Source organism: Neovison vison, chromosome 10, assembly GCF_020171115.1.
Source record: "Neovison vison isolate M4711 chromosome 10, ASM_NN_V1, whole genome shotgun sequence".
In the NCBI taxonomy this organism is placed as follows: Eukaryota; Metazoa; Chordata; class Mammalia; order Carnivora; family Mustelidae; genus Neogale; species Neogale vison.
Genome location: NC_058100.1, coordinates 50,522,241 through 50,540,362, shown reverse-complemented (window position 1 = coordinate 50,540,362; position 18,122 = coordinate 50,522,241). Strand labels below are relative to the sequence as shown.

At 45.9% G+C, this 18,122-nt stretch overlaps 1 protein-coding gene across 3 annotated transcripts in view; it reads right to left on the bottom strand.

Annotated features, from left to right (window-relative positions):
• Positions 1 to 284: 284 nt before the first annotated feature.
• The window catches only part of RGL1 (ral guanine nucleotide dissociation stimulator like 1), a 157,250-nt gene continuing 139,412 nt past the window's right edge, over positions 285 to 18,122 (bottom strand). For all 3 annotated transcript variants that reach the window (XM_044267277.1, XM_044267279.1, XM_044267278.1), the window contains 4 exons: positions 14,174 to 14,360; positions 9,753 to 10,007; positions 5,529 to 5,643; positions 285 to 2,718 (listed from right to left, as the gene is read on the bottom strand). In XM_044267277.1, coding sequence (XP_044123212.1) covers positions 2,531 to 2,718; positions 5,529 to 5,643; positions 9,753 to 10,007; positions 14,174 to 14,360 — 745 coding nt within the window. In that variant the 3' untranslated portion in view covers positions 285 to 2,530. The remainder of the gene's footprint in view (positions 2,719 to 5,528; positions 5,644 to 9,752; positions 10,008 to 14,173; positions 14,361 to 18,122) is intronic.

The window sequence follows — 18,122 nt, the reverse complement described above, 5'->3', positions numbered from 1 at the left end:
GGACTACCCTGGATCCTAAGTTCAGGTTTTTCTTTTAGTGTTCCCTACCACATGACTCCTAAGAGCAGCAATCTGGAAAGGCAGCATAGCAGACTGCAGTTTCCTCAGGATGTCCCTCTCTCCCTCCAATGCTGGTGACATCCACAGTGGAGAGGATCCCGTCCCAACTCTGCCACTGGCTTCCCCCCTCGGCTCCCTCCAGCCGAGCCCGAGTGGGCTTCCAACAAGCTTACGGACACACCTGGATCCCCGAACCACCTGATGAATACTCCAGATACGATCCCTTGGGGTCCGGCAGCACAGGCCAACCAAGTCCCAAACCAGTTTATTAGTTTAACCAAAAGGTAAACAGACGATGGAGATGCAGAAAGACAAGCATGCGAGCAGCTAAGAGCATTACCCGGCTGTCCACCAGGAAACAAATTTAACACATTGAAAGTGGCATTAAATAAATGAGGCTATGTTTTATCTACTTGGAATTTCCATTGTCTTTAAAAAAGGAAAATATATATATATATTTCTTTACATTGCAGTATATAAATCTAGACTCTACATATACAGTACAATACAGAGGGTGAGCACACGGGCGCAACACGTAGGTCTTCGCAGCCACACCCTAAACCAGGCCAACGGTCCTAATATTTTGCGACCTGCAAACCAAGAAATTCAGGCTGAGGCTACGTTTACTCCAATCTCCACGATGTCTAGCACCCTGGCGATCTCTCCTCCAAGCACAGAAGCACAAATCGGACGAGCCTTGCAAACCGAAGAAAGTGCTTTTCGACCAGCTGAAACCCGGTCCGTGTTCCAATGCATGGTCTAAGCGGCTAGGAAGACCTAAAGGAAATGTGAGGCCTTCCTGGCTCATTCTTTGGTCCACCGCCACACGTCTCTAAACTTCCCTGGTGTTTCTTGCAGATTTCATATGGCTATTTACATGACAGAAATCTCACATAACCTTTGGGAGCCGTCTTAACGGGATCAGGAAAAAGAAAAAAAAAAAAAAGCTTCATGTTACAATCTATACTTTGTATCCTGGTTGGTTCTCTTTATTTTTGGAATAAAAACGGATATTTTGAGATTTTTTTTTTTTCTTAAAAAGGACATTCTGAAAGTGCTTCTTACACATGTCGATATCCCACATTATGGCTTTTTAGGTCAAACCCCAGCACAGCTCAAATTTGAAAGGGAGAGGGTGATGGTGTTCTGAGAGACAAAAATGTCATTTAACAGTAACACTGTGATGGCAACTGTGGGGACCTGAAAAAAAAATGTTATTGATTCCATGGGAAAGAAATGTACCTCATTAGAAATGATCTCAATGATATACGTGGCCCCGTTTCTTTCCCCGGGATAGGCACAGTAATGCTATAAAGGTTAGTAGGTAAAACAGGACGCTGCTGTGAGCGGGGAACCTCTTCTGAGGGGCGGCTGACAGAGCACTTGCTGTTCAGAAAGCTTCACAGCCTCAAAATGATCCGACAGAGTCCATCGCAAGTAGGAATTTCTACACCTGAGGAGCACATTGTACGTCACAGCGAGGTTCGACGATCCAGATGGCGAGACACTCCAGACGTACAGTTCTACGCGCAGAAGGCGGCGATCAGAAATGGCAACGGAGTAGTGGCATTCCGAGACAGGTAAGAGTCCAAACGAGTCACCGTTCCTTTGTGCTTTCTCTTCTGGCTGAGAGGGTACCAAAGAGCATGGCTATTTGTGCGGTCAGGACTGCGACCTGTTTGTTGGGGTCAGGGATGGGGCAGAACACAATGCCAGAAATCAAAACGGGCTCATGTTGACTCCAGAGGTGTCACGATGGCAGAACTGGCGGGTCAGATGGGCCTCCTTGTCGCCCTCTGCCCCCTGGGGTTGCAGAAGGCGGCAGATGCAGGCAGAGGTCGAAAGCCACTGGCTTATCCAAACCCTTTCTGAAGTGGCCTTTCATTCAGCCGTGGCCGCCCGGCCTCCGCAGCTCTGATGTTCTGGTGGCACTTGTTGGAAAAGGGAATTTTTCCCCCTTGATAAAAACGGTTTGGACTTCTTATAATACTGGCACAAAGGACACTCTGTATTCCCAGGATTGATTCTGTTTAGTTGGAAGGTATGAGACTCGGTTTTCAGTTCTTTCTATTTCCCTGTAAAAAGTGACCTCGACATCCCAGGCCATTGTGCAAATTTGTTTTTCCATAGTCCAGAATATCCCATAAGTCCCTCATATATTTATATATATGCACACATACATCCCTAATATGTGTACATATATATATATATATTTATAAAAGTGGGTAATTTTGCATTTCAGTCTCAAATAGGTCAAAGAGAACCAGTGAAACATTCATCCATTGCATTGTCAAACTCATCTCCAATCTCCCCACAATGCCTATCCTCGTGCCTTGCACACCAGAGGTACTCGATAAATACCAGCTGACTTCACCACGATGCTCTAACACTGGATGGTCGTTGCGATCACCACGGCCTGTTCTCAGCCCCGCTCCGCCTTTGGCCGGCAAGGGGGCCCCGGCCCCTCCCTTCAGAGGGTGACTTTGCTGTGCCTGTTGCTCCAGCAGCCCCGCTTAGCTGTCCTGGGCAATGTCAAGCTGGTCCGGCTACGCAATTTCACTTGTTCTTCCATGGGGTTCTTCTTGCGTAAAATGAAGTCAAAGTTCACTTGGCTGTTCATGGCATAAAAGACGTTGGCCGAGTCCGGGATCACGAGTTCTGGAAGAGATCAGGAGAGAGAAGACAGTCAGCTGGTGTAGGTCAGCCCAGCACGGCCACAAGGCAGGGACTATGGCCCTGTGTCCCTGGGCTGTGGATGGAACCAGGCAATGACTACCATCCCCAAAATTGGCTTGCTCAACTCCTCAATCCCAATTTTAAAAAATGAAGTACAAATATGATCTTAGAAATCTGGTCCATGAACTAGATGACCAACTGCAGACGATTTTAGCTAGAAGAAAGTAGAGTAGAAAACACAGGCAACTGACATGGAATGGGACTCCCAGGACTGTGGCCAGTCAGCAGCAGAGCTGGGACGCCAACCCGGGCGTCCTTCCTCCCACGGTCGATTTCCTGCTCTAGCATGCGGCCTTTCTCAGACACCCAGAGAATCCAACGACATGGGGGAGAAACGAAAAATCGACAGGTTTTTCCAGAACTCTCGATACTTGGAATGTTGAAATATTTTTTGAAGTAGTCCCAAGTCAAACCAGTTTAATATACAGCATCCAAATAAGACAGTGCGTATCTGTTAATATTTAAACTGTATCTACCCCAGTGATTCCCAACCAGACAGCTGCAATTTCTGAACAAGGACAATGCCAAGTGTTAGACAACATCGTCAAGCAAAGTTATTTTAATTCATTTTTCATTTTAAAAGAAGGTATATACTATACCTAATTCATTTTTCATTTTAAAAGAAGGTATATACTATACCTTCTTTTAAAGAAGAAGGGGTAATGGGTATCTAAGAAAACCAAACGGGGAATCAAAGAGGTAAGATGGACAAGTCTACTGGTGGCAGTGGAGTGGGGGAGGCCATCAGTAGACGGGCATCTACTTGCAGATTCAGCGAGGCCGATGTCAACTTCAAACACGGAAATTCTATAGCAGGACTGATGCCATCAGGTTCTAAGTGACTCTGGTACATTTTCACAAATGTTCTATAAAGAATAACTCCCTTAAAGTGTCCCCAGTCTCCTGCCTACATATTCTTGGGTCAGTAACAATTCACTTCACAGCTTTATGTCACTTAGCACACCTCCAAATACTTGTGGGCACCTTATTTCTTGTTATCCTCACAGCCACTCTGTGATGTACGAAGAACTTAGAGGGTACTGCCTCCTTTTCACTAAGGACCACAGCCACAGGAGGTCAGACAGCCCACCAAAGCCCACCCAAGTAGTGAAAAAACCTGGGCCCAGACTACACTTCAGGGCTCCTGGTTCTTCAGACTCATCGGCCTCACCTTAGCGTTGCTTTGTGGGCAATATGGTCAAACTCAAGAGACTACATTGTAGGCTTCGAATTTTACATGTAATGACAATAAAAGATATGACTGACATGGGTTTGCCCCTCAACCGAGAGCTCAGCTGAATGAATGAGAAACCCCTCAGAGGTAACTGAAAAATAATTTCCTCAGAGGCTAGAGCTTTTCACCTCTAGGAAAAGGTACAGCCACTGGGCCCAAGACACGGCCCTGGGTGATCTGTTGGCAAAATGGAGTGTGAAGAGCTGCTCCCCTCTCATACCCCCAACTTTTGTAATTCTTCTTGTCATGAGGGGGGCGCTTCTCGTCGGTGAACAGCCCTCCATTCAGATGCTTGAATCGGTTAGTGTTGGGTCTGCCAGCAGATGGGGTTGGCCTCGGTCAACAACTGCACTTGGAAAGAGACTTAGTGTGACTAGGTTTTATGAGGTGACAGGGTCCAGAGGAGTCACCTACCAGCCTGTCTCCTCCTCCTCTCAACAAATACAATCCCAATTCAAACCAGCAAAAAGTAGATACATTTTGGGTGAGTATTTTCCCAGCATTTTCATAAAAGGAATTTCTGTGACCAGTGGGTTTCTGGCATCCTGAAGTATGATTACCAGTTCTTTGCCTCAGGAATTGTGAGGTAAAGAGTCTTCAGATTCTAGGAGCACCTAGCTGGCTCAGTTGGGGAAGCATCTGCCTTCAGCTCAGGTCATGATCTCAGGTCCTGAGGTCGATCCCCATGTGGGGCTCCCTACTCAACAGGGAGTCTGCTCTCCCTCTGCCTCTCTTTCTTTCCCTCAAATAAGTGAATAAAATCTTTGAAAAAAAAAAATCTTCAGATTCTGGAGTTAGAAGCTTTGGCTACTTGAAGGTCAATCACGAATAAAGATAAACTGGAAGATAAACCTAGAAACCTCTCAAACATAAGACATTGAAAAAAATGAGAAATTATTATAAGGACCACTACATTTTAGATGCACGTACAACTTAGACTTGCATTTTTGGGTAGAGGAGGTGTGCGACCGTCTGCAAAGACCCAACAGGCCCCACCTCTCCCCCCTACCTCCAGACGCAGGGAGAGACCTCTTCCTAGAAGAAGGCTTGATACACAGTTTACAGAGAATGGGCAGGAGGGTGATCAGCAAAACAATCGGAAAAACAGGGATGTGGTAAGGGTAGCTTGAGATGCTTCTCGAGGAGGGAGGTTATGGCACGGGTCCCCCACACAATACCACTCGTGCACAATGAAAAACCCTTCCTTCGTTCCATTAAAAAAAAAAAAACCCAAAAAGGGATGCCTGAGTGGCTCAGTGGGTTAAGTGTCTGTCTTCAGCTCAGGTCATGATCCCAGGGTCCTGGGATCGAGCCCCACATCAGGCTCTCTGCTCAGCGGGGAGCCTGCGTCTCCCTCTCCCTCTGTCTCTTCTCCCTGCTCGTGCTCTCTCTCAAATAAAATCTTAAAACAAAACAAAACAAAAGCACAAAAACATTGCATTCATTTTTCCGATTCCCAAGACTGGGGTCGCTGCCATGAGAAGCAGTGCGCGCCCACCTTTGTCCTCCGAGATGACCTGCACCAGCTCGTACTCCTCGGCCGGGTCTGAGTCCAGATTGTGCTTCAGCATCGCCCTCTGGATCACGGCAGGGGTCTTGTCCTGGCTCGTCAGCTGGAAAGACAACGGAAGGGTCTCTAGGTACTTCGCTTCATGCTTCCTGGGAGAGTGCTCTCGACCCTCCTCCTCTTGCTGCCGTGTGTCTCCCGCAGGCCCAGCAGGATGAGACAGGAGCAGGAGCCAGGACTCTGGGGTTCTAGTCCTGACTCCGCCCTTTGTAGCCAAATGACAAAGCATCTTCTCTTAGTAAAACAGAACGTGTGCCCCTCTCCTTGTCTATCTCCACCACAGTGGGGGAAAACAGGAGGGTACGGTGAAAAATGCACAGGGTTTTGGTCCTGGGCCGAAATTAGCCTGACGTGTTCAGCACCAGTTACAACCTGTGGGTTAGAAATGGTCCCAGTTCTGCACGCTGACCATTTCAAAAAGCACAAGGGACTCCTCCGTGAGCCAGCCATGGCGCTCCTAGGTATTTAGCAAGAGAAATGAAAACCTGTGTCCGCAAAAGGACTTCTCCTACAGAAATGTTCACGGCAGATTCGCTCCTAGTAGCCCCAAAGTGGAATCAGCCCAAATCTCCCTCAGCAGGGGAGAACAGGGAAATGGACAAAAACTGACACACAACAATGTGGGTGGACCCAAAAGCATCAGGGTGAGAAAAAACAAAAATAAAAACAAAAAAACAATTTCATGCTGCAGGAGTCTATTCTTGGAAAAACGGGCCAAACTCATCTATGGGGTTAGAAAACTAACAACGACAAACCTTAACCTTCATTAAGGCTAAGGGGGGAACTGACTGGAAGGGGCACAGGGAATTTTGAGGGGGGATGAAAAGTGTTCTTTATTTAGATTTGGGGTGGGAGTTACAGATATAATAGAAGTAAATGTTTAAGTTCTATGTATATAATGTATGTAAATTAGGCTTCAATAAAAATCAGCTTCTAAAGGTTTAAAAATAATAAATCTAACATCTTGTATGTGCAAGTAAAGGTTCTCCTCAACCCTGATTCTGACTTTCTCCCCTGGATCTCTGCACATCAGCCAACTATTGGGAGGGCGCTCGGGGCAAGGGGAAAAATTTATCCCATCCTTTGAGTGATTTCTTTACATTAGAAAGGATGCATAAGAAAACATGGATCACTGTTACTTACAAATAAAAGCTGGTTTTTTTTTTTTTTTTAAAGATTTTATTTATTTTATTTGACAGATAGAGATCACAAGTAGGCAGAGAGAGAGGGAGGAGGAAGCAGGCTCCCTGCTGAGCAGAGAGCCCGACGCGGGGCTCGATCCCAGGACCCTGGGATCATGACCTGAGCCGAAGGCAGAGGCTTTAACCCACTGAGCCACCCAGGCGCCCCAATAAAAGCTGTTCTTATCAGGAGGTAAGAGGAAAGACAGAGAAAGGAGGAAAAGGAGGAAGAGAGGAAGAATGTCCTCCAAGAAACTGTCATCGAGAGCCCGCCGAGGACAGGGCCTAGATGTCTCCCTTGGTCTGGAGCAGCAGCTGTTTATTGTGACTCAATAAACAACATGCACTACAATGGGGTCCTTGTAAGCAACAAAGACCTTGTTCATTTGTCTATTACCTAAACATCCGGCGTATTCATTTCCATGGGAGAAATAGATGCACACCAAATTCTGGAAGAGGAAATCTGTGTTTTGATAGTCTAAAGAAAATACTCCCACAGCTGGATCAAACGGGACCCGAAGCATAAAGCTAAAGAGAAAGGCCCCCACTCCGGGGATGTATGTCAGGCTAAGTTAATGTTAATGGTTCAGTTGTTTAATGTTAGGCTGAGTTGTCAACTTTAAACCCACCTAAGGAGAGAGTCAGGCTACCCTTATTTTCTTGACCTTAAGCTTCCCCAGGTGTGTCCAACTGAGGTGGGACAGGGCCAAGGGCCTCCCTTGGGTATTTATTACTCGGTCCCATCAAAAGTACTGAGAGCAGGGGAGGATCACAGTTAGTATCAACAGCTCAATAGCGCCGCCTTTGGCTGACAGGCGGAACCAGCACTGTCCAGTAGACCCACGAGAGCCTCATTACTAATTTTAAGTGTCTAATAACCATATTAAAAAAGCTTTTTAGAAGGGAAATTAATTTTAATATATCTTACTTAATCCAATACATCCCAACTATTGTTTCAGCGTGTAATCCACACAAAAATTGCCAGTGAGAAATTCTTTCTTTCTTTTGTACTGAGTCTTCAAAATGTGCGTATTTTACACTCACGGCACATCTCAATTTGGACTATTCCCATTTTCAGTGCTCAGCTGCCACACCTGGCTGGTGGCTAGTGTATAGATGGCGCAGTATGGAGTGACAGCGGAGTGCCACCTTCATGTTCCTTAAATACAGAACGCAGGGAACTCCCTGTGCCTCTTCCCTGAGCTTCGCTTCTAATAGCACAGGTGAGTTTGGCTTGTTTTTAAAAGGGCAGACTCCTGCAGCATGTGATTCTCTGTCTGGTTTCTTTAGCTCAACGTGGTGTTTTAGAGACCCGTCCCCCGAATTGCACATGTCAGCTCTTCGCTCTCACGTCAGACACTTCAGAGTTACGAGGTAGGACCTGGTCAGCGTGTGTAAGAGAACCCACGCGAGGCAGCCCCACAGAGAACACTATAAAAACCTGATGACACAGTTTCCCGGTGGTTCCCCCATCTCTCTCTCTCTCTCTCCTTGTGTGACCCTGTCCACCCAGTGGTCCGGATGACTACCTCCCAAGATTTGACCCCAGAACCAGCCTGACACCAACAGGGTGCCCATCTATTAGACAAAGCCAGCTGGATGTCCCACCGGTCCCTCCAATTTCAGCGCCCTCAAACCCTCCTTCTCCGACAGTTCATACCTCACTTGATAGGACCAACAACCACCAAGCTGCCTGGACAGCCTTCAGTTTTCCCTCTTCCTCATCACCCACCACAGTAACCTGAAGTTGATGACTGAACTAACAGATTCTACAATTCTACATCATAAAAATCTTTCAAAAATCCATCTCAGCCACACTGCCATCATTCAAGTCATCATCCTCTGGGGACTATGACAGCTACTTCTTATCTCGCTTCCTCACCTCCAATCTACCCCCACACCCTAGGCCCACCTCTACAATATCAATTACTCGATCGCTGTGAGCTAATCTGATCACTACTTAAAAGCCTTCAGTGGGACGCTAATTGCCTAGAGGACGTAAACTCCTTCAGGAAAGCCGCAGGCCCTTTACAGTCTGGTCTGACCTCTACTAGAGAATTGGGTACATCTTCAGTAATGCTTTATGATCTCCCTTATGATTGTAAGTTTCTCAAAGACAGAGATGCCCCACTCGTCTCCCCATCCACAGAGCCTGGTCCAGTGACGAGCACACAACCAAGGTTCAAGAAATATTTTGCTGTTTTGATGAATGACATAGGAAAGCTTTCCTTTGGAATGTGAGAAAACAGTGAGTACCTCCATATCACTTATGCCATGTTCAGAGCTGAACTTGTAAGCCCTCAGTGACCCCCCGCAAGAAGGTGAGTGATAAAGATGAAGGAAGACAGAGAATGAGCCGAGGGATTCACCGCCAGTGAGACCCTGCTCTTGAATACATGTCCTACATGTCCTACAAACAAAGGAGTCTCTTCCTGTAACAACACGCCCAAGGTTATTACCAGGAGAGGCCCTGTGTGACTCCAGCAATCCCGCCATTAATTCCAAACATTGTGGGGATTGTGTCAGAATCACAGTTTTATGAAGAAGCACAAAAAGTCAGTCTCGTTTTCATTTGTAAACATTGTTCCATGTGGACTCAAACTGCACTCCAGCTTGATCATTCACCGAACTGAGTTTGATTCCAAAGAACAAAAGGAGAAAAATGGGCCAGCACACAGCTGACTGCTGAGGATGCATGATAGAGGCAGGCATGTGACTCCCCAGGAAGACTTCCGAGAAGGCCTGCAGGGGCGGCATCATTCCTAGAATACATTTCTACACTTATCCAAATTGATTGTTCTGAGAAAAGTGACACTGACCAGACTGAGTAAGTTCTAGCAAATTTTAAGATGTGGAAACTATAGCTTCTTTTCATGTATATAAATCCATTACTGGTGTCTACCCAGGGAGATCTGGGTGCGTACTCACTTTGGGCAAACGCAGAAGCGTGAGGGTGCGGGTCTGGGTGCCTTACCATGATGCTCTTGTACATGTTCCCATTGTTGTCCTCAACACTGATGCGGATTATGCAGGTGTCTTCATTCTGTTGGTTGTAAACGGGAGGCAACACTGTCGAGGTAATGGACGTCACGGACACTGAGCGCTTGTGAATTTTAGGGTTGTTGTTGCAGGACGGAGGGGAGGAGAGGGGGTTCATTAAGGACGACATCCCTGAGGAAGTTGTGTCCATGGAATGGATAGAGGAACATGAGGAGGAAGACTCGGAGAGCTGAAAAAGTGAACACACCCCAAGAGAACATCAGTGTCAGAACCTTGACCAAGGGCGTGCCTCACAACTGTCAAAGCAGAGGTAGATGCTGAGATGGATAAACGTCCATTACTTCCTCGGTAACAGCCCGCAGCACACGCGGGTGCTGTCCCCGATGCAAGCACACTTTTGGCAGATGCCTATCAGCGACTCCCTACTTGCCCTGGTCCCTTTGCATCCAGGTCTCGCAATTTCCGTTTTTAGCTGGTTTTAAGGAAGTGGCCAGCAGATGGCAGCAAACACCAGAAACTGGAGGCAATATGGCCTCCGGGAGGAAGCTTCCGGGCTGGGGAGAGCCTCACCAACAGTTTATCCAGTCCCACTGCCTTGAATGGGACTCTGCTTAATGAGCCCAGCCAAGATCGCTCCTATCCTGGCTCCACTTCATGATCAGATTTTGTAGCAGGAGAGAAATGTCTGTGCTTTACAGGTTTCTACGATAAGGACCATAGATTATACAGCTCTGCATGGAATATTAGTCCTGGAAGGGCCCCTGGGGATGACCTGGCCCCAGTCACTCTCTGCTGCTGAGGACCCCAAGGCCAGAGAGAAAAGTGTCAGCAGCACCACCATGACAGGCTCCCGAATCCCCGGACTCTCACGGCTGGGTTCGCACAGTGAGCACCGAGTCACAGCTCAGTCTCAAGTTGACGAGAAGTGGTAAATGAACATAGTACACCACTACCTTGGTGGGGGTTAACACTGATGTTTGTGATGAGCTTTCACAGATCTCATCTCACGGTGCTTTCACAGCTGTCTGGTGAACAAAACGCAGAGCATTATAAAGGGAAAAAAGACTCGGGGAAATAGAATGACTTGCCCAAATGGAATACGGCCTAGGAGCAGGTTCCATTACTTTCTACGTTTGCTTCTAGAACCAACTGTATACATTTTCACGCCCTATATCAAGGACAGTTAAGGAATGAAGTGTTATAATGTGTTTTCCAATTAACTCCATAGTTACCATGAACACTGTAAAATTACCAAGAAAATGGCCCAAAACTCCACAGGTTGTGTTAAAAAAAAAAAGTCACTAAATTGAATCATTTTAAATATCAATTCTTACTGTAGAAAATTATAAGTAATTTCTCAGTGTATGAAGCTAAGTTACACCATATTAATCCTATCGAATATTTTGGAATTCTTTTAAAAAATAAACAACATAAATTTCTTTCATGCCTGTCTGCCTTCCCATGGAAACAGTACTGAAATTTAGCATTCTGATCCTCAAGCTTCCAAGTAAAATGGAGTTTACTCTATTTTATTTCCTATGGACTTCGTCCTATGGCATAACTGTACAGGAAATTCCACTGTAGGGTTACTTTAATTAGAACCAGCAAGCTGATTTGACCACTCTACCTGCAGCTCTATCACAATTTGGTTTAGTAACATTTTTGGTCTATTTTTGCAAGTGAATCAAGTTTGCGGCTCAATCTGGGGGCCAAGAGTACATGATTTTAACAGCATGACTTTGTTTGAAGATGCACCACACAGCAGCCAAGAGGGTTCATTTTCCAATTATTGGTTCAATTCTTTCACCTCCCTTTTCTTCTATATAAATCCCTTTTCTTCTGTTAGATTTTCCTCTGTTAATGACTTATGAGTAGGATAAAGCCTTGAAGATGCCTGGGTTACAGCAGCTTTAAATGGACCACCTGATGAAATCCAGTCTTACTGAGAATTTACTATGAGGAGCAAGTGTGAAAATAGAGAGCGCCTGGGTGGTTCAGTCCATTAAGCATCTGCCTTCGGCTCAGGTCATGATCCCAGAGTCCTGATATGGAGTCCCGCATCAGGCTCCTTGCTTGGTGGGGAGTCTGCTTCTCCCTTTCTCTCTGCCCCTTGCCCCTACCACTTGTTTTCCCTAATAAATCAATAAAATCTTTTTAAAAAGACAGAAAATAAATGTTTAGAAATCACGAGCAGGGGGATCAAGACAAAGGAATGCAAAGTACCCTTCACTGCAAAGAGCCACCTCCTGGAGAACCCTGGGAAAGGCACAGTGGACATCCTGACGGCTGTGGGATCCAGCATAGGGAGAGACGAGGGAGGTCACCCCGGTCCCACCAGGCAGTGAGCAAGGGGAACCAGGGCCTCTCCAGCTGACAGTTAAGGAGGCTGTAGCCCAGCAACTACTTGCACCCAAGTCAACGATTCAGTTTTAAACCTAGAGAAATTCCTGACTCTGAGAAAGGTTCGTCGGAAGACTAAAAATTCGTGACTCTGAAACTCCAGCATGATAAGGGAAAAGACAAAAAGGACATAGCAAGGGGTGTGCAAATGACACACAGTGGGCTTCTGGGTAGTTTTCAAAGGCGTGGTCGGGACCCATGCACACGTCCAGTGTACCGACAGCTGGGACGGGAGGAAATGGACAGGGAGGAATCCCACAAAGACGTGTGCGATACCTCTCTTGTCACTTCTGTCCAATGTCTGCCATCAGAAAAGGGGGCCACGAAGCACAAGAACCTGTCAATAGGTGAATAATGAGGCTTCACTCCAGATTTTAACAAATTCAATGCTATGTATCAAGTCATGGGAAATGATTACATCACTGGTTTAGGAAATACACCTGAGAAAATGGAGAACAGATTCTTAAGAGTCTGCACAGCTTTTCCTTCATGTCTGGAGGATGTGTCTCTGGATTTCCAAGTAGGAAGGTAAGAAATCCTGCAGGGGCAACACCTGAGACATCGCAGCCTGATGACTCCTGAGTGTGAAGTCTGTCTGGGGTCGGCTATCTGTGACAAGGTCACTTGAGGGTTCCCATTCTGCTGTTGCTCATAACACAATGTGGAACCGGGCACCAATCCCCTTGTGGAATGGCAGACACAAACAAAATGGGGACATCCTTCCCAACACTCCACATCACCGGCCTACGCATAAGCTAAGGGGCCAACAGTCACTCACACAGCAGGTCTGGCTAACCAAAAATCTCCCCGAAGCTGCCCAAATTCTAGTCATGTCACAGTTGACGTCTCTGACCCAAGCCTCCTGACCAACAGATTGAGGCAGCTGTATACAGAAGATTAAGACAAATCTTGTTTCCTTTTTATTTCTCTAGGAAGCCGACGGTAGATGGAACCTCTCTACGGAAACGGGAATTCTTTATCACCTCATCATTTTCTCTTTTTTGGGCCATGGCAGATCACATAATTGCTACCAATTCTTTTTTTTTTTATTTTTTTAAGATTTTATTTATTTGAGCGAGAGAGAGAACATGAGGTGGGGGAAGGGTTAAAGGGGGGAGCAGACTCCCTGCTGAGCAGGGAACCCGATATGGGACTCGATCCCAGGACTCCGGGATCATGACCTGAGCTGAAGGCAGATGCTTAACCGACTGAGCCACCCCAGTGCCCATGCTACCAATTCTTTATTCTCCTCAGCATCCATGCCCTTTGCCCTGTGAGCCCACAGTTCCTCCCATTAGAAGGAGTCCCTGTCTCATTTATTTAGGTGAGATTTGGCTACATGATTTGCTTCGGGCACTGAAATGTTGGTCGGTATGACTGAAGTAGAGTCTTGAAACATACTTGTGGAGCTGGGCTTGCTCTCCAGCTCATCTGTCTTAGCATACTAATGGCATGGCCTGGAGAGCCCCATTACTCCAAGAAGAATGAGAGGCAGGGAGAGCGGACCTGGACCAAACCCATGGCCTAGGGCCAAGCCCAACCCACGTCAACCAACTTGCAGATGCATGAGAGTGAGTAAGTGGTGGCTGTTTTAAGTCACTGACTTTGTAGGAGTGGTTCGCTCTGTAAGATGATTGTGGTAAAAGCATGGCTAAGGCAAGGTATGACACCAAGAGGTTGACACATCTCTGCCTCTTGACATTTCACTCCCTCTAAAAAAATCCTACACCTCCTCAATAAAGTATAACTCATGTACGGGCCTCAGTCCTTCAGCCACCATTGGATATGGGTCCAGAACAGTATTTCCAAGGCCAGATGTGTTTAGACCTATTTCTATAAGGAATGGGTCCCCAGACTGAACTGGCTTTAACAGCTCTTATAAACACGACTTTCAAAACACTGAAGAGCGATAAACCTGAAAACAGAGATTCCCATGCGGCAAACACTACGTCAGGTGTCTCTGTTAGGAATCATGTGAAGAGAATACACGTATACCTTTTTCTGAGGTTCATCAGGGGTGTCCATGGGAGTGATAGAGCCCTCCTCCGCCTCCGAGTGGTTAGACTCGCAGGATGACACACTGACGGAGTCCATGCTTTCGCCAGAGCTCCCACTGGCAGTGGACTTGGGCTGCTCTTTGGTGGGAGTGCTACTGGTAATGATGTCCGACCCCAGGAAGAGTCTGCAAGAAACAGGACACCAGGTGTTTGGGCTCTTACAAATCTGGAATCCATGATTCAGCAAATGTTTTGTGTTAGTTAACCCAAATTAACCCAAATTTGGTCAATCTTGCATGCGCTGGCATTATTGGACAATGTTTCCTGTAAAGTGTCTCACAGATCATAGTAAACATCTTATCGGAACAAGTAATTTCCAACCTCAAAGAACGCACAGATTGCTTAGCTGGAAGAGGAGCCGCCGTAATCTAAGGACCCTCTAGAACAACGGTTCTTTATTTTTTAACATGCTATAGACCACTCCGGCTGGGTCAAAATACCATCGCCACACCCCCCATCACTTCCCACCATAAAATGAACCACGAATGAGGCTAAGGAAGGAGGATGGCACCGCTTTGGTCAAGGAACCAAAGAGGACAACTTCTGTTTCCAAACATCTGGTGAACTACAGGAAGCTAAACCACTTCACTATAAAACGAGAAGAGAAATATTAAAAACTCGTTTTAAAGATGAGCTTGCAAGACAGGAAGGAAAATCCCTATAGGCCACAAATAAACAGGGAACTGAAAACTGGAAGCAATGAGAGCTAATTCTGCAGCTGCTCTGGGTGCGGAGCGGGAAGTACCAGTCTTGGTAAATGAGGGACAAGGGTTTTAATAGAGACACAGGCCCGAAGATGAGGCCTTCTGTTTCTGGTGGGGCGCTGAAGCTGAAACCCCTCATATACAGCCAAGACCCTCAAAGGGTAGAAAGATGTAAAAAAGTGGTCTAGGAAAAACAACATCCTACTGGCACAGGGAGACAATGACGAAGCTTAGCTGTCTTGGCCTGAGCTTGGGTGAAAGAAAACCATCTCCCCTGAAATCACTGTGATCCTGACCAACACCTCACTCAGATTTGCTATGTATGTGAGTAGGAACTAGGAACTCTCAGTAATAATCTTGTACAAACTGGAACTAAAAAAAAAAAATCTTTCTGGAGGAATCTACATTCAAACCAGGATACAGAGGATTTTCTGATAGAGATGTGCTCATAATACAAAATTACAAAATATACACAAGGAAATATCAAAGGGAGTCAAACAAGCACAACAAATAGCAGATTTAGACTCCTGAGAATTTCAGAACTTCTGACCTACAACAATTTTCAGAAAGAAACTAATAATTGAGTCATTAATTTGACAAATATTTGAGTGTCTACCATGGGCCAGGCTATAAAATAAATATGTTTAAGATATTAAAGACATAACAAAAGAAATTGAAAACAGGAGTTAAGAACAAGATAATTTGACAAAAGAACAGGAAGACAATTTGAAAAAATTTCACTGCTAGAGTGAAAATGTAGTGATTTAAGGGAAAAACTCAGTGGCAGGATTAAATAACCACTGGAAAGAAAAATTGTGAACTAGATGAAAGAAGTGAAGAAAATCTTCAGAAATCAGCATCAAAATACATGACATGGAAATAAGAAAGATTAAAAGACATGGGGATTGGAATAAGAAATGCAGGCATGTGTGTAAAGAGAGTTCCAAGAGAAGACAATTGATAGAGTGGGACAGTGACTCTATCTGAGGAGATGGTGGCTAAGAAGATTCTAGACCTAATGAACTGCATGAATCCTCAGACCCAGGAACCACACCTCGAATAGGAAAAATGAGACCCAATCCTCACTTCATCTATCTAAAGGGATATCGAAGACAAAAGAAGCTCTTAAAAGCAACAGGGTAGGGGACGTGATACAAAGGCACAGGACGTAAGCAGATACCAGACATCTCAGAAGCAACAAATGAAGTCAGAAGACATGGAATAATGCCTTCAAAGTGCTGAGTGAAAAGAATGGGCCTCCTTGAATTCTATACCCAACTAAAAGGGTTCTGAGAGTGAGTGCAGAATAAAGACATTCTCAGCAACGGAGAGGGTTTACATGACAGGGAGAGGAGCCAAAGGAGGGAAGGGCAAAATGTAAAGAAACTAGTAAATGCAGCCAACCCCAAACACGTACTGACTGTATAAAATAACAGTAGAAATGATGCTCTTGCTTTTTCATTATTTCAGGCATTACCTGCTCAAGATCCAAGACCTGGAGCATATCTTTATTCTGCCTCCTCTCCAGCTGCACCCTCCCACCTCTTGTCCCGTTTTCCATGTTGTCTTCTTTCTGGGACCTCCAAGCACTACTGGGGCTAGAGGAGAAAGAGCTCAACTCTGATCACAGTTCATAGGAGAAAAAATAATGCCGCTGTTGTACTCCTCTGTGAATTCCGAGTAGACCTCTGATGGCTGTGGATGCGTGGTCCTCAGCCCGTCATCTGAGAGTCTAGTTTAGAATGAATGTGCTCAAAGACGAAAGAACGTTCCTCCATTTGTACAACTCTATGAGGTCAGTTCTGCTTTGTAAAGGCTAATTCTAACTCGATACTAGGCATCTCTGACCTTCAGACCAAACATGCCTTCCCCAAAGGCCCCCAAAATCTTTCCAACTCTTTGGAAAATGGGTCATTAAATGTGGAGAGAGCAAAAAGTACATTTACCATATTTTTTAAAAATGCTAAGATGATATAATATTTTGGAAATCGACAGGTATACAAATACCCGTATATGTATAAGAAATACGATGGGTGACATGGTGGCCTGTTTTATTCATGATAAATGTTCTAACTCAACTGCAGATAGCAAAAACATTAAATCCAAGCATCTCAGCAAGATTTCACCAAGGACAGACAAGTACTCAATGTCGACCACACTTCATGCAGCGCACTGTGCCCTGAAGACCCTGCTCCCCTCCGGATTTCATGGGACTGTCCCTGCAGTTTGTGCATGAGCCAGAGGTGGTGCAGAGAGAGGACCCAGGGGTCCTAGAGCGGTACAGAGGAATGATTGGGGTGGAGGGGGTAGTGGGAAGCAGTTAAATAAAAATGTGTCTGCAGTAGCTACTGCATAAGGACACGGAAGGAAAAGCAAGAGGGCAAAAGTCGTAGCACTTAGGATTGGATCTACCTGTGCTGACTGCCATAGCAGGTCCAGAAATTTCCATTTATTTCTGATGCAGAAGACCATCGAGATGCCTGGTATTCCCTGAGTCACCTCGCAGGGAGCCTGATTCCCTGTGGAGGTGTCGATCTTACCAGCTGACAAGGCTTGGTCAGGTCCTTGGGTTATCTCAAAAGAGAGTTCTTTTCTCCACCATAATTGCAGTGATGAAAAGATAGCAAGACACTATGGAAAAGTCTATTGAGGTCAATCTACAAGCTCATAAATCTCGTGTACATGTCACGTGCAGGTAAAGGCAATGGAGAAATTCGAAGCAGGTGCAGGTGAGAGAGGGTGCCATGGGCTAGGGCAGATACCTTAGAGTATCAAATAAAGTGGCTGGGGGAAGGCTCACTGAGAGGGTGACATTTCAACAAAGGTTTGAAGGGAGTGAGAGTGAGTCCCCCAGCCATCGGGGGACCAGTGTTCTCAGCAGAAGAAATGGCAGCTGAACATGTTCAGCAAGGTCTGTGCGGCTGGAATGCAGACTAGAGCGAGCTGGGAAAGATAAGGACAGACAGGTATGGGATGAAGGGGCAGGCCTGGGATGACACAGCAGTTTCTGAAGAGTCCTGAGGACCACGGTAAGGATTCCTGATTTTACTCAAAGGGAGGAAGGTATTGTGAAATTAGCCCTGGAGTGTCTCTTGCATGCCTAGTACCTAGCGGGGCACAGAGTCATGAGTGTCATTGATAAGGCTCCTGCTCTCCGGTGGCAAATGCTCCACCACGGGAAAG